This window comes from Mobula birostris, chromosome 12 (assembly GCF_030028105.1).
Source record: "Mobula birostris isolate sMobBir1 chromosome 12, sMobBir1.hap1, whole genome shotgun sequence".
Lineage (NCBI taxonomy): Eukaryota > Metazoa > Chordata > Chondrichthyes > Myliobatiformes > Myliobatidae > Mobula > Mobula birostris.
In genome coordinates, this window is record NC_092381.1 from 16,166,542 (window position 1) to 16,183,905 (window position 17,364).

Here is a 17,364-nt window from a genome sequence, read left to right on the forward strand (position 1 = left end):
TGTATAAGGGTTTGTCAAATCTTAAAACACATTCGACTTCATACATTAAAACAAAATGGGAGAAGGAAAGAGGGATAATAATATCTGAGAAAGACTGGACAATAATATGGAGGTATCAATGGAAGTGTACCAGTTCACAGAAATGGAGGGAATTTGGGTGGAAAAACTTGATAAGATATTTTATTACACACTCTCAAAAATCCTATTATGATGGTAACCCTCCCCCACCCCCACCCCCGTTTGCTGGAGAAATTGTGGAAATCAAAATGTAAACCATTATCATGTTTTCTGGGAGTGCCCCATTATCAAAGACTATTGGAGTGGGATGCATAATGCCCTACAAGACATCTTTAAGTGTGAAATACCCTTAGAGAGTAAGGCCATATAGTTTGGGTATATACCTCAAGAATGGTTGAAAAGAGATAAATATTTAATGAATGTACTGCTGGTGGCTGGTAAAAAGACCCTTACCAGGTAATGGTTATCACAGGAGAGCCCAACTTTAAATGTATGGATGGAAATGACAATGGACATTTACAAAATGGAGAAGATAACAGCATCTGTTAATCAGAAGTTGGAACAATTTTATTCACACTGGAAAAAATGGTTTATCTACATAACACCTCATAGGCCTGATTTTATTCTCACAAGTCAATGAATATGTTGTAAAAAAAAAAGATCACTCCCTACTTTGTACATAGTTTTCTTCTTTCAATTGTTCCTTTCTTTCAAATTGTTTCTTTTTTTCCTCTCCTTTCTATAAGTGTATACCTCAGATAAATATTATGTGGAGATGTGACAAATATGATTATATGACATATATGTACAGTATCTGAAATACATCTTATGGAAATGTATGTTTGATGATGAAATTCAATAAAAATAAATTACAAAAAAAAAAGAAATATATACACCACACTCCTTCCTGCTTACCTGTAAACTCCAATTCATTTCAATTAGAACAATAGCATATTTTCAGAGTTTTACTGTAGGAACCAATGTTTTGGAGTGAAGGAGGATGAGGGGGTGACTTGACAGAGGTTTACGTGATAAGAGGCATAGAATGAGTGGATAGCCAGAGACCTTTTCACAAGATGGAAACAGCTAATAGAAAGTGGCATAATTTTTAAGGTAATTGGGCTAAAGTATAGGGGGTTTATCAGAGTTAGGGTCTTTTCACAAAGATTGATGGATGCATGGAGTGCCTTATGGAATGCATGGTGCTGATAGAGGCAGATACATTAGGGACATTTTAAGAAGCTCTTAGAGAGGCACATGGATGACAGAAAAATGGAACAGTATATAGGAAGGAAGGGTTAGATTGACCTCAGAGTAGATTGAAAGGTCAGTACAGTATTGTAGCCCAATGGACCCTTACAATACTGTAGTGTTCTATGTTCGATGTTCTTTCTAAATCTGGATACACCAGACAGTAATCCACAGCAGCACACGCATTGTAGACTGACAGTGACTTACCTGAATACCGTCTCATTAAAGAGTGCAGGTGGAGTTGAGGGATTGCGTTCTTCCTGATGATAAGTGACTGAACAAGCATAGGCAAGATTGCTGGAGGAATGGGCACCAGTTCACAAAGCAAGCATACAATTCAATGGCTCACCCTGTCATTACATCACAAACCAGGAAAGGCTTAGATTGATGTAAACCAATGAAGACAAATGGCACTCGGATAGTCAGCATGGACAAGTTGGGCCAAAGGGCCTGTTTGCATGCTGTACAGCTCAATAATTCTCTGACATTATAATGATAAACAAACCTGTGTTGTCTTATTGTGAAATGCCAAATATTTATTACCATTTTCTGTGTATCCTGGTATGTACATGGCACTCCCATCTCTTCTGTTTGCCGTCGTGGTAGACCCTTCCTTTCCCTCTACCCGCACCTTGAAGTTGTATCTTCCATGTTCATTAATGTTCTGGAAATTCTTAGAGTAAACCCCATCATTGCTGACAATATCAGCACCTAAAAGTAAGTAAAGGTCAATGATTTTCAGCCGAGGGGAGAATGCAACACTAATAATACAATTTGGTTAACAGCTGCCTATAGACGCTTCCTAATCTCATCTCATTGGTAGTCCATTATGATATCCTCAGTGAATGATCAGGTCAAGAACAAACTTCAAATTTTAAATGTTTTCATTGCTGTGTACGCTGACAAATGTGAGATATGTTGAGCAGGAACACTTCTAAGGCAACATTCAAGAATGGCAATTTTTTCCATTAATTGGTCTGTTCCGTCACATCCACTGAAGGTGTGACCTCTGAATGGGTCACAAAAAAATCCCAGACAGACACTGAATGCATACAGCACAAAGCCCTATGGCTCCCTTGAATATTCATCATCGGTCAAGTTCAATGCCAAACTTATTTTACATGGTTATGATGTACATGTGAGAAATTCTATTTCTCAAAGAGAATTTTATATGACTTACCTGATCCATTATCTAAAAGCACTTCTTCTGTATGACCCGTGGCTGCTTCAACAATGATCATCACTCTCGCAGATAAGACTGGTAAAAATCCTTGGGAGACTTTCACACAAATGACCACTGGACTAGTGAGATCCTTTCTGGTGATTTTTGTGTTGACTGTGACAGAGGGAACATTCTCATCCGCTGCTCGGGATGTTACTGTAACTGTTATTTTCTGCTTATTTCCAGTATTCATGATATTGTAAGTCCAAGTTCCATCCTGGAAAATGATTATGGTTAGTTCTATGATAACCAAAGGCAGAAATAACTTCTTAGTGATATTTAAAATCATTAATACTGGACACATGGTATGACTGATTATCTCTGTGATGGGGACCATTGAGAAAGTTGTGCTGAGTCATTATCTTCAGTGCTGTAAAGATACTATAAGATCATAAGACATAGGAGAAGAGTTAGTCCATTTGGCCCATCAAGTCTGTTTCCCTATTCCATTATGGCTGATTTATTATCCCTCTCAACCCTATTTTCTTGCCCTCCCCCACCATAGCTTTTGATGCCTTTGGTAAGCAAGAACCTATCAACCTCTGTTTTAAATATACCCAATAACTTGGCCTTCACATCCATCTGTGATAACAAATTCCACAGATTCACCCCACTCTGACTAAAGAAATTCCTACTCATCGCTGTACCAACGGGACGTTCTAATGTCATGGTTTTGAAGGGAATTAATGCAAATAAATGTAGTTCTGTAACCTAACCTAAATATATTAAGCAGCATTCTGGATTCTGCTGAATCCAGGCCCATTTCCTACCACTGGAAGATTACTCTAGTCAGTTTGCAATTTAAGAGTGGTAATGGCTGGTAATGATGCCAAGAATAACAAGTTGTTTGTGCTGTACAACACTCTCCCTCTCTCTTTTTAAGAGCACAGTTCATAAAGGATAATTCAGGATCCCGTCACACCTCCCTCCTTTTGGGAAAAATTTTGATGAAGCAGCAAAATTTTTAGTTTAACTGCAGATTACAAAATTTGAAACAATACATGTATAATCATCAGATAACAGAGCAAAATATGTACAACTTTTAACTTAACATCTGGATAAACAATCAGTTATAATGTTGCCAGTACCTTTCACAAGTTTTATTTTCAGGTCATATTCTTGCCATATCAGACTCAAGTTTATAACCTTCTAATTCTTATCCTTCATCTCAGTTAGAAACACTAATGGATTATGGTCCGTGTAAACCACAAGTAGTTTCTGGGCAGGACAAACATAGACCTCAAAATGTTGTAAAGCCAGAATAAGTGATAGCAACTCCTTTTCAACAGTAGTGTAATTTTTCTGATGAATATTAAATTTCTTTGAGAAATAAGCTACTGGATGTTCAATTTCATCATCATCCTTTTGTAGCAGTACTGCCCCAGCAGTGTCATCACTAGCGCCTACCGCAATCGAAAATGGTTTATTAAAATCAGGTGCTTTGAGCACAGGATGATAACACAGAATAGTTTTCAGGTGTTTAAATGCCTCCTGGCAAAGGTCACTCCATACAAATCTTTCACTCTTCCTGAGGAGTTTCGTTAGGGAGAGAGCGATATTTGTGAAGTTGTTACAAAACTTATGATAATACTCAACCATTCCTAAAAAACTTCTTAAAGCTTTCTTGCCCATTGGAACAGGAACTTCAGCAATATCTTGTACTTTGGCTTGTACAGGAGTCAGTTGGCCTTGGCCTGCTACGTAGCCAAGATAAGTAACAGTAGCATGCCCAAAATCACTTTGAGCAAGGTTGGCCATGAGATTTGCCTTGGACAGCCTTTCAAATAGCTTTTCTACAGCCGCAGTATGTTCTTCCCACATGTCATTCCATACAACCAGATCATCAATATCAGCCCCTGTATTTTCTAAACCCTGAATTACTGAATTCATCATCCTTTATTATGTCCCTGGAGCATTTTTCACCCCAAAGGGTAAAACATTGTACTCACACAGCCCAGTTGGTGTCACAAATGTTGATATTTCTTTAGCTCTTTCTGTCAAAGGTATCCTTTTAATAAGTCAATCTTTGTGAGGTATTTAGCCTTTCCTACTTTATCAGTACAGTCATCCCTTTCCTTGTTCTCCCTTTCCTTGTCCCCAATTTCTTGTTCAACCATTTTACTTTCCTCTAAATTCATTCTGGAGGGATGCTGTTTGATCAGCTTGGCAGAGCCTACAATGACATCATGCACTGCAGCTGTGCACCATCTTGGAATGTCAGGGAATAAATCTTTATACTTACTAATGAAGCCTTTCAATTGTTTTTGCTGTACAGGCTCCAAATGATGGACCTTGTTATTGATATTTTTCAAAACAATAGAGTTTTCGAACTTTGTGGAGACTACACTGAGTACATTAAAATTATCTGGTTTCTCGGTACCAGGCCCTACAGCTTCATTTGTTTTCACAACAGTACTCACAGGTGATGTCTCCGTGTCATGATAAGGCTTGAGCATGTTTACGCCAATGACTTGAGTAGCCTTCCTATCAAATCAGTGTTCCATTTTAATTTGGGAGTTTTGCAAATTCTGCTTTGCAAGGTCACAAGCCCTGTTAAACCTTTCTCAAAATTTCAAGACATAATCCAGCACACTGACACATACTTCCGGACCAGACCACTGTTCTCTGAGTAGGGTTAAAGGTCCTCTGGGCCTGTGACTGAAAAAAGATAATGGGAATGGAGCGAAGCCAAAAATGACCTCACTCCATGAGCGCTCCCTGCAGAATCTCCGAGTGGAACCGTTCTAAGGCTCCCTCAGTCTCTGGGTGATATGCAGATAACACAATGTGCTTAGCTCCCAGTTCTCCAACTATCCCCTGGAATGTTCTTGAAGTAATCTTGACGTAAAGTTACTACCCTGGTCAGGTTGAATTTCTTTGGGCAGACCTACCAGTGAGAGAAACTTGATGAGTGCTTTTACCACAGTCTTGGCCTGGATGTCTGGGTGGCACTGCTTCAGGGAAACTAGATGCAGCACACATAATTGTTAACAAGTATTGATGACCAGCTGCAGCCTTTGGCAATGGGCCAACACAATCCACTATGACCCTAGAGAAAGGTTCTCCAAAAGCAGGTATTGGTTTAAATGGTGCTGCTTGAATAACCTGATTAGGTTTCCCCACAACCTGGCAGGTATGGCAGGTCCTGCAAAAATTCACAACATCCTTTCTTAAATTAGGCCAGTAGAATTTCTTCATAATCCTGTTCACTGTCTTTCTCACTCCAAAACGTCCACCTAAAGGCATACTATGAGCCATGTTTAAAATCTCAGCCCTGTAAACTTTCGGAACCACTGCCTGGGGCACAATAGCCCAACCCCCACTGGCAGGCACCGTAGTGGGTCTCCACTTCCTCATTAACACCCCATCCTTAAGATAATATCCTACTGACTCTTTCTGAATCTCATCCTCGGAGAGAGCTGTTTCCTTTAAAGCCACAATTTCTGAATCTCAATTCAGTTCCTCTATAAATTTATCCCTGGACAAGGACAAACCTTTCTCATCCTCCTTACTCTGTTGTAGTCCGCTCCGTGAAGTCCATGTTCCAGTTCACGGTCCAGTCCATGGTTCCTTGTCCCGGGGTATCTGGTTTTCCCCAGTTTCTGTTGTGGGCACATGTTTCTCGTTATGGGGCTGAGACATAAATACCTCTGCAAACCAGGGATTCCCTGCTGGACTGTTCTATTCCCCTCGCCTGAGTCCCTGCCTGGATACCTCGCCTGACTCTCTGCCTGAATACCTCACCTGGATACCCCACTTGTACCACTGAAGTGTTACCGCCAGAGCAAGACCGGAGCCTTGTTAGATCAAGATAAGGAACTGTCTTTTGTTGTGTGGAATTGTCTCTCTGTTGTCCACGCCTTCGCTAGGTGGGTCCAGTCATTTGCCGCCACCTAGTGTTGAGATCTGTCTCTGTGTCCACACCTTCGCTAGGTGGTCCAGCCGTTTGCTGCCACCTAGTGTTGGGATCTGTCTGTGTCCACGCATTCACTAGGTGGGTCTGGCCATTTGCCGTCACCTTGTGTTGGGATCTGTCTCTTCACGTTCAGTGTTCAGTGTATGAGTCCCGGCTCTATGTCCTGTTCCCAAGGAGGGGTCCCAGCTCTGTGTTATGTGTGTGAGTCCCGGCCTTACATCCTGTTCCCAAGGAGGGGTTGCAGCTCTATGTTCCGTGCTCCTGTCTCTTCTAGTCCAAGGCTCCGTGCTTCTGAAGGCCCTCGTCCAGCCCATGCCTAGTCCAGTCCTATCCGAGTCCTGTCCATGTGCCTTTACCTGTCCTTGTGTCTCGCCCCACCCAGGAGTTCCTCACCCAAGCCATATCCAGTCCTGTAGCCTCAGCTTGTCCTTGCCTAGTTCTGGAGTCTGAGCCTGAGACTAGTCCCAGGTTCTGGGTCCTTGCCCAGTCTCTGGCTCGGAGTCCATACCCAAGCCTCGAAGATCCCGCAGCCAAGCTCCAAGAACCCAAGCCTCGAGGATCCCAAGCCAAGCTCCAAGAACCCAAGCCTCGAGGATCCCAAGCCAAGCTCCAAGAACCCTAGCCTCGAGGACCCCAGCCTGTCTCCAAGCTCAAGCCTTGAGACCCCAGCCTCTAGTCCTGCAGTCATGTCATGTCCATGGCTGGTTCTGGCGCCCGAGCCGGAGGCAAGACCCAGTTTCTGGGTCCTTGTCCAGTCTCTGGCTCGGGTTCCAAGCCCTAGTCTGCGTTCTTGTCCCTGCTCCTTGTCTGTATCCTCTTATGTCCCTACTCTAGTCAAGTCCTGTTCCTTGTACTTCAGTGTCTGTGTCTTGCATTTGGGTCAGTTCCCAATGCCCCTATTGTGACATACTCTCATCAGCTTTACTACCCTCTAAATCCCGCTGGAATAGGGATGGTAAGAAAGTCTTTGGTAAATCATCATGAGCATCAGCAGACTTTTTAGATATGCTTCTGGTTACTGCGCATGTGGGGTACACATCAGTATCTATGGGCGGGTCTTCAGCAGCAGCAGCAGGCTTACTCGTTAGCTGAACTGCTGAATAAAGATTACCTTGGATAGGTGTCAACCTCTCCCCAATGTTTACTAAACTCAGTACTATCACCAGACTTATGAAAGCCATGTGTATATTGTGAAAAATGCCAAACAATCCATTTATTCCATTCCTACAACCTTTATCTCTATCCGTCTCCATAGTAACCTCTTCAAATGGCTTCTCAAAACCAAGCCAATCCTTCTTCTCCATATCACAATCGTGAAAAGCAACTCCATAACCTTGAAGGCGTTTACATCCAAATGTTAAAACAAAATTCAACAGAGTGGCACATACTTCTTTAACAGGCCCTTATCCTGAAAGCAGGGTCAAAGGTCGCAAAACCAATCCAACCTTCACAAGTACTTTATTCAAAAGTCCAAAAACAACATTTTTCTCAATATCTTCTGTAACACTTACTTCAGCAATTTTCATCTCATCACTAACTTTTAGAACACTGTCTAATACAAGTGACAGAGAATCCTCAATTTCCACTGGTACCAAGGTTAACCCCTTATTCACTGAACCAAAACCATCTGACACAAAAGGACTGCATTCCTTGTCAACCGAGTCAGGCACCTCAGACCTTAACTGAGCTTCAACACAAGGTTCAGTACCCTGTGAATCCACAGGTACTTCAACAACCTGAACACAGGCAATCGGGACAGCTGCCTCTTCTGGGCTTTCATAACTTGTCCCAATTTCAAATTCAAGGTCACCCTGAACCTCCCAGCTGCTCTCTGGGAAACTCTCATCCGGAGTAAACTCAACATCGTAGATTAAAACAACCTCATCTGTTGCATTGTTCCTTTAGATACATAATGCTGTGCTATTAACGACTGCATCTGAGCCCTCTTCATTTTAGTGGTCACCTTAACTTTTAACTTTTGTGTGATTGCAACAGCACATTCCTCGTAGCATCCTCCAACGCTTCAGGGGTTGGTTCCAACAGCAATCTCTCAACACTAACCTTCAATTCTGCTGTTTTTCCACACAAACAAATCAGAAAGGATTTTCCCCAATCAATTCAAACAAGCCCCCCACACAATGTGTTCAAATCCTGGACACAGGCCCCAATTCTGTCACATACCCTGTGACGGGTTAAAGATCCAGCAGAAATGGAAAACACCTTGGAGTATGCTATTGCTGTTAACTAACACTATTTATTAGTAACTACACAATATAGTAATATAAAATCAGATATATCAAACAGGTTAGCACAGATTATACATATATAAGTGTGGAAATATAAAAACCAAGCTTCTTCAAGCCTAGTGGTAAATGGATACAGTCTTATGGTGATGGGTAAAGTTCAGGTCAGTTTGTGGTATTGAGTTGAGTAGTGATGGAGAGAGAGAGGTGTTGTGGTTGTTCAAGTAAGCCGATGCCGTCGATTCTTCCCGTTGTCCTGCAAAATCCTTTAGAAGTCACCGAATGTGACCACAACAAGGGGACCGTTTTCTGTAGTGGAGTTATCAATCCAGGCGAGGGTTGAACACACACTAATAACTTCCCACTGGTCACACCTTTTCCACACTGCGAGAGCCATTGATCAATTCTCCTGATCAAACCTCTAAAAACCCACCTTTCTGTGGGCACAACAAAGCTCATCCAGTGTCCAAAATCATGCATGTCCAACAACCAGCCGACCTTGTATTTATCTCAGCATACTGGACACCAGCTGTCCATCAAGTAGCTCCTCCATTCTCTTTCTGTAGGAACTCAGAAGCTGGCAGTGTCCTTGCAGAAATTCCAAACAAACTGTGAGCAGTCTTCGTGCCTGCCTGTCTCTGTCTCTTGCTCTGTCTCTCTCTCTCTCTCTCTCTCTCTAACAAGTTGTTTGTGCTTTGCAGCTCTCTCTCTCTTTTTAAAAGCATAGTTCATAAGGGATAATTCAGGATCCCGTCACAATGACAAAGCCAGGATCAAAAAGGCCAGAGCAGATTTCAGTATCTTGAAGTGTGGACATCCAGAAAAATATCAAGGAAAATCAAAATCAGAATCTTCAAAACTCAAATGTTAAAACAGTGCATCTATATGGGTCTGAAATCTGCAAAACAACAACGAAGGCACTACAAAAGCTGCAGGCTTCATCAACCAGTGGCTGAGAAGTATCCTAAACATCACATGGACTGACAAAGTAACCAACCAGACACCATGGGAAAACATCAACCAGGAATCCACAGAGGTACAAAAATGCAAACAGAAATGGAGGTGGATTATTCACTGTTTGAGGAAGCCAACAACATCATCATGAGGCAGGCATTAAAATGGAATCCATGAAGGAGAGACACAAAGACCAAAATTCAGCAATGGGGACATTCTTGGTCCACCCACAAAGAACGGAGAACAATGGAGACAGAAGGTCATCAATGGTCTATGCTCCACTGGGAGATAATGACCCAAGAAGTAGAATAAGACATTCCCATTATCTTTGTCCTGATACTCATATTCACCTACATACAGGGGCGATTTACACTGGCCAAATCACTACCATTCTGAGTGTGGGATGTGGGAGAAAAGTGGAGCATCCAGAGGAAACCTACACAGTCACAGGGAATGTTATTGAGCCATAGAGAAGAGGAACACAGGACTGGGTCCTTCGGCACAACTCGTACTGTTTGCCAGCATTAAGACCATATTCCTCTATGTCTTTTCTATCCAGGTACCTGTCCAAATGCCTCTTAAATGCTGTAACTGTATCAGTTTCTTACCATCTCTTCTGACAGATTGTTCCAGACATTTACCACCCCTTGTGTGAAAGCATGCTCCTCAGATCTCCATGAGACTATAAAATGGGCAGAATTAGGCCATTTGGGCCATCGAGTCTGCTCAGTTAATTAATCATGGTTGATTGAATTTTCTGTAAACCTGTCTTCTTCCTATAACCTTTGACACATTTAGTGATGAAAAAATATCAACTTTCACTTTAGGCAAGCGCAATAATTTAGAATCTACAGCTGTCTGTGACAATGTGTTCCACAGATCCACCATCCTCTGTCTAAAGAAGTCCTCCTCATCTCCATTCTAAATGGACAACCTTGTATTTTGAGTGTGCCCTCTGGTCCTCATCTCCCCCACTATTGAAAACATTCTCTCCAAGTCCACTCTAAATAGGCCTTTCAATATTCAGTATGTTTTAGAGAGATCCCTCCTCATTCTTCTGAACTCCAGTGAGTACAGACCCAGAGCCATCAAATGTTCCTCATATAGCCTCAGACTCTCCCACCATTGGAAACATCCTCTCCACATCTATTTGCAAAGCATCAAGTTAGATAAGTCACCAGGACCGGATGAGATGTACCCCAGGTTACTGTGAGAGGTGAGGCTGGAGATTGTTGATCCTCTGGCAATGATCTTTGCATCATCAATGGGGATGGGAGAGGTTCCAGAGGATTGGAGGGTTGCGGATGTTGTTTCGTTATTCAAGAAAGGGAGCAGAGGTAGCCCAGGAAATTATAGACCAGTGGCTGGTAAGTTAATGGAGAAGATCCTGAGAGGTGGAATTTATGAAGATTTGGAGAGGTATAATATGATTAGGAATAGTCAGTATGGGTTTGTGAAAGGCAGGCCATGCCTTATGAGCCTGATCAAATTTTTTGAGGATGTGGCTAAACACATTGATGTAGGTAGAGCAGTAGATATAGTGTATATGGATTTTAGCAAGGCATTTGACAAGGTACCCCATGCAAGGCATATTGAGAAAGTAAGAAGGCATGGGATCGAAAGGGACATTGCTTTGTGGATCCGGAACTGGCTTGCCCACAGAAGGCAAAGAGTGGTTGTAGATAGGTCATATTTTGCATGGAGGTCACCAGTGGTGTGGCTCAGGGATCTGTTCTGGGACCCCTACTCTTCATGATTTTTTATAAATGACTGGATGAGGAAGTGGAGGGATGGGTTAGTAAATTTGCTGATGACTCAAAGGTTGGGGGTATTGTGGATAGTGCGGAGGGCTGTCAGTGGTTACAGCAGGACATTGATAGGATGCAAAATTGGGCTGAGAAGTGGCAGGTGATTGTGTGAAGTGGTTCATTTTGGTAGGTCAAATTTGATGGCAGAATAAAGCACTAATGGTAAAACTCTTGGCAGTGTTAAGGATCAGAGGGATCTTGAGGTCCAAGTCCAGAGGACACTCAACATTGCTGCGCAGGTTGACTGTGGCTAAGAAAGCATATGGTGCATTGGCCTTCATCAATCGTGGGATTGAGTTTAGGAGCCAAAAGGTATTGTTGCAGCTGTATAGGAACTTGGTCAGACCTCACTTGGAGTACTGTGCTCAGTTCTCTAGTCACATCACTACAGGATGGATGTGGAAACCATAGTAAGGGTGCAGAGGAGATTTACAAGGATGTTGCTTGGATTGGGGAGCATGCCTTATGAGAATAGGTTGATTGAGCTCGGCCTTTTTTCCTTGGAGTGACGGAGGATAAGAGGTGACCTGATAGAGGTGTATAAGATGAGAGGCATTGATCTTGTGGATAGTCAAAGGTTTTTTCTCAGGGCTGAATTGGCCAGCATGAGAGGGCACAGTTTTAAGGTGCTTAGAAGTAGTTACAGAGGAGATGTCAGGGGTAAGTTTTTTTTTTTTATTAACGCAGAGAGTGGTGAGTGCGTGGAATGGGCTGCCAGCGACAGCGGTGGAGGTGGATGCGATAGGGTCTTTTAAGAGATTCCTGGACAGGTACATGAAGCTGAGAAAAGTAGATTATGTATAAACCTAGGTAATTTCAGGATATGTTTGGCACAGTTTTGTCGGCCAAAGGGCCTGAATTCTGCTGTAGGTTTTCCATGTTTCTAATTTTCAATGTTCAGAAGAGTACGAACTGTGCAAATACAATAGAGAAAAATAATAAATAAATGAGCGACAAATATCGAGGAGATAGACATGAGATAGAGTCCTTGAAATTGAATCCATAGGTTGTGGCAACAGTTCATTGATGGGGTAAGTGATGTTGAGTGCAGTTATGCATCTGGTTCAAGATCCTGATGGTTGAGGGGTAATAATTGTTTCTGAACCTGGTGCTGTGGGTCCTGAGGATCTTGTATTTTCATCTTGATGGCAGCAGCAAGCAGAAAGCCTGGCATGCGTGGTTGGTGTCCATAATGATGCTGAATTCCTGTGAGAGCGTTCAGAGTAAATTTGCTCAAACTGGGGAGGGCTTTACCTGTGATGGAATGAGCCATATCCACTACTTTTTGTATGAATGCCTGTTCAGGGGTGTTTTGTTTTCATGATACAACCAGTCAATATACTGTCACATAATCTATCAAGATTTCTCCAAGTTTTTGATGTCATGCCAAATCTTTACAAACTTCTAAGGAAGTAGATTTACTGCACTTACCTGCTGGGCCCCGCACAAACCCTCTGAAATGCTAACCAAGGAACTTAACATTGCTGTGCCTCTCCACTATGATTCCCTGATGAGGACTGGCTCATGGACATCCAGTTTCCTCCTCCTGAAGTCAATAATCAACTCTTTGTTACCTGACATTGAGCGAGAGGTTGTTGTGGCACCACTGAGCCAGATTTTAATCTCCTTCCTCTCTGCTGATTCGTCACGACCTCTGATCTGGCCAATAGTGATATCATCAGCAAACATCAGTATGGTACAGGCATTGTACTTAGCTTCACTGTCATAAGTGTAAAGCAAATGAAACAAGTGTAGTGTGATAAACATAACTGTATACAATAGTCCTATTTGATCTGTAGAATAGAAAGTGTATGACAGTTCACAGATAACGCTCAGTCAATAGAAACTAAATGAACATGACCAAATAATGTACGTTGACTGCAATGTTAACAGAAAGTAAAACTAGAAAACTGTGGAAACCGGACAGGTCCATCAGCATCTGTGGAAAGAGAAATGAAGATAATCTTTCAGGTACATAGTATACCTGCGCAGCGCCTTCAATTTCGAGCCGTGCAGGGCGCATGTACTCTTCTATGACAATGTCATTGTTGCTGTATACTTTTCCATTGGGGTCACGTACAAATACTTGTGGTGTGCACATCTCCCAAGTGAACACAAAATGTGTGTTGTTTCCAACAGTTTTATCGATGACAAATGAATCATTAAACCAACTGTTTTCATCAACACTTCTTCCCTTACTTTCAAGGTAGAAATGAGGAAGTAATATACATTATTACAGAGCACTTAATACCAGAAGAATAATTTGAAATTAACTCTCTAAGGTAATCAAACCTGGATTGACTGCTGATTAATGTCACCATCTCCTGATTCTAGTGCACTGAATGTATCAATTAGTCCATTTGTGTCCACGTTATCGGTGACTGTAAACTGTAGACCTCCTATTTAATGGAAAAGGAAAAATAATAAATAATTCAGATGTTATCCATGATTTCCTCTTTTATCAGTCCAACCCTCACTCTAGTTATCCACATACATATGTATCTTTTCATATGTATAGAACACCTTGGGGAATCCTTAATTCTACTAACCAAAGTCTTCTTATGTCCCCTTCTAGCTCTCCTTAGTGCATTTCAAGCTCCTTCCTGGTTACTTTATAAATCTAGAACTCTGTCTAAACCTTGGTTCCAAAACCTTAAGTAAGCTTTTTTCTTCCTCTTGACTCGATGTTCCACATCTTTTGTTTCTTCAACTTACTATCCTTACCCTGCCTCAATGGAACAATCCTATCCAGAACCCCGTGCAAGTGCTCCTGCCATTGCCTGCGAGGACTTTGTACATTTTCCATGTTTCAGAGTGAGTTTCCTCCAGATGCTGCCATTTCCTCCCACAGTCCAAAGACGTATTGGTTGGTAGGTTAATTGGTCATTGTAAATTGTCCCGTGATTAGGCTAGGGTCAAATGGGGAGATTGGGTGGTGGTGTGACTCAAAGGCCAGAAGTGCCAATTCTGCACTGTATCTCAATAAATAAAATACATAAATAAGCAACCTCCAGATTACTGTTGTGCATTTCCCTGAGTACACCTGTTCCCACTTTATGCTCCCAAGTTCCTGCCTAATAGGATCAAAATTTCCCCTCCCCCAAGTCAGTGCTCCTATTCTGTTTGCTCCTAAACTGTCCAAGGTCAGAGAGTTGTCATCGCTCCTTCGAAATTCTCGCCCTCCAAGAGACCTGTCGCCTGATCAGGTTCATTACTAGTACAGGTGTCCCTCGCTTTTCGAACATTCGCTTTACGAAACCTCACTGTTACGAAAGACCTACATTAGTTACCTGTTTTCGCTAACAGAAGGTGTTTTCACTGTTATGAAGAAAGGCAGCGTGCGATAAAAAGCAGTGCACGAAGAAAAAGCACCGCACGCCCCAAGCAGCCACTCTCCCCCGGATTCGGAACGGCATTCTCGCCTGCATTGTTTAAACACGTGCCTGTGAGCAGCCATTAGCAAGATGAGTTCTAAGGTATCGGAAAAGCATAAAAGAGCTCATAAAGGGTGTTACAGTTAGCGTAAAACTAGACATAATTAAGTGTTTTGATCGTGGTGAATGAAGTAAGGACAAAGTGAGTTTGTTTTGTGGAAGTTGACGAAGATGATATTGAAGAGGTTTTGGCATCTTATGGCCAAGAACTGATAGAGGAAGAGCTGATGCAATTGGAAGAGGAAAGTATAACAATCGAAACCGAATGCAGTAGCAAACAGACCGAAAGTGAAGTCGTCCAGGAACTGAATGTGAAGCAACTGCGTGAGATTTTCACTGCAATGATAAAGTACGTGTGATGAAGGCCCGTCACTGACTATGGACAGCACATGGCGCACTCGGTAAAACACTCATCCCCAGCAGTAATAGTGACGGAGTCTGAAACAGAGCTACTGCATGGAGCTGTCTCATAGAGGCAGCAGCAACCTGCACAGGTGTGCTGATGGTGGAGGATACCATCTTTAATTGGATAATTGAGTTAATTAGCTTTTGGTTGGTCTAGGGAGAGGGGCTTAGCAGTTATAAGCCTCAGGTTACCAAGGCTTTCGGGTTAGTTTTCTTTTGTGTTTGGTCTGAGGGTGGCTATATATTTTTACATACATACATATATTAATTTCTTTCCAGTTTTTTTCTTGTTTTGAGGTAAATGAAAGCACCTCAATCTATTTTTGCGACTCAAGCCATCTTGTTATCTTTCTTAAACAATTGACCCACAGTTTTTTGTGACAGTATGACTTTAATTTTGAAAGGGTACGTCGGTTTAGGGCATATTTGCAAGATGGTTTGAGTCCTTGAGGCTCAGCAGTCAAACATACAGTCATTTTTCATGCCTTCCACATCAGCCACAGCAGACGACGAACCTCGACCTTTGACATCGAGGCAGGCAGTCATAGGAGAAGATGAGCTGCCTGCCCTAATGGAAACACGACGATGAGATGACACCCCAGTGTCTCACCACCCCAACCCCCGGGCTGCGGACAGATACCGATTCGTGGAGAATGCAGCGGTAGCCGGGAGGCACACAGCACATCTTTAAGAAAAAAGCTGAAATAAACATGCTAATTAATTAGGTGTTGACCGGCACGTAAATGTTGGCCCAGATCAGAGGTGATTTTGCATCGCCTCTGATCTGGGCCAACAATTACATGCTGGGTGGCACCTAATTAATTAGCTTGCTTACTTTGGCTTTTTTCTTGAAGATGTGCTGGGGGCGTCCCGGCTACCGCTGTAGCCCTGCATGCTTCGCGGATCGGTATCAGGTCGCTGCCCGGAGGGTGGGGGCCACTGCACCACCCCAACCTCCGACAACTCAGCCTAACACACCATCATCAGCGTGCTTGGCCCTGTCTTCCCGATTCCGGTAAGTGATACTACACTGTACATACATTATTTCTACTTTATATCGGCTGTGTAATTTTACATGTTACTTAGTATGATTTGGCAGCTTCACAGCTTAAAGATTACTGGAGAGCGTTTTTGCCAACAGCGCTTGCGCCGTGTTTCTGCCGAGAGCGCTTGTGTGAGTTTTTTGCTACAGAGAACAGTGCAAGCAATGATTGTGGAAAGGTATTTCTACTTTATATAGGCTGTGTATTTATCATCATTCCTGCTTTTACTATATGTTACTGTTATTTTAGGTTTTATGCGTTATTTGGCGTGATTTGGCAGGTTATTTTTGGGTCTGCGAATGCTCACAAATTTTTCCCATATAAATAAATGGTAATTGCTTCTTCACTTTACAACATTCCAGCTTACGAACTGTTTCATAGGAACGTTCTGCCTTCGGATGGCGGGGGAATACCTGTACCAGATCCAGTATGGCCTTTCCTCTAGCCAGCCTGTCTACATATTTTGTCAGGAATCTATCCCAGATTTACTGAACAAATTTTGCCCCATCAAAACTTTTTACACTTAGGAGGTGCCAATCAATAGTAGGGAAGTTGAAGTCACCCATGACAACAGTTTTTTTTTTTTTTTTGCACCTTTCCAAAATCTGCCTGCCAACCTGTTCCTCGGTGTCTGCTGCTTTTGGGGGTCTATAGAATACTCCCAACAGAGTGATTGCTGCATTCTTGTTTCTGATTTGCACCCACACTGACTCAGTACACTATCCTTCCACAACAACATTGTTTTCTGCGACTGTGATACTATCACTGATTAGCAATGCCACCTCTTTCACCTCCCTCCCTGTCCGTCTGAAAGATTTAAACCCCAGAACATCCATTAGCCATTCCAGTCTTTGTGACAGCCAAGTTTCTGTAATGGCCACAATGTTATAGTTCCATATACTGTCCCATGTTCTAAGTTCATCACCCTTTTTCTCATATGTCTTGCATTAAAATAGACACATTTCAACTAATCTAACAAACTGCAATTATGCTCTATATACTGGCTGTTCATCCTCACAGTCTCTCTACACAGTACATTTACCTTTACACCAACTGCTCCATCCTTTGAC

General features: G+C 42.4%; 1 protein-coding gene across 1 annotated transcript in view; it reads right to left on the bottom strand.

Moving 5' to 3' along the window:
- Positions 1–17,364, bottom strand: part of LOC140206439 (calcium-activated chloride channel regulator 1-like) — an 86,766-nt gene that overhangs the window by 14,853 nt on the left and 54,549 nt on the right. The window contains exons 10-13 of the mRNA XM_072274808.1: positions 13,705–13,811; positions 13,397–13,618; positions 2,450–2,708; positions 1,813–1,980 (exon numbers count right to left, since the gene is read on the bottom strand). Of these exons, the coding sequence (XP_072130909.1) occupies positions 1,813–1,980; positions 2,450–2,708; positions 13,397–13,618; positions 13,705–13,811 (756 nt within the window). The remainder of the gene's footprint in view (positions 1–1,812; positions 1,981–2,449; positions 2,709–13,396; positions 13,619–13,704; positions 13,812–17,364) is intronic.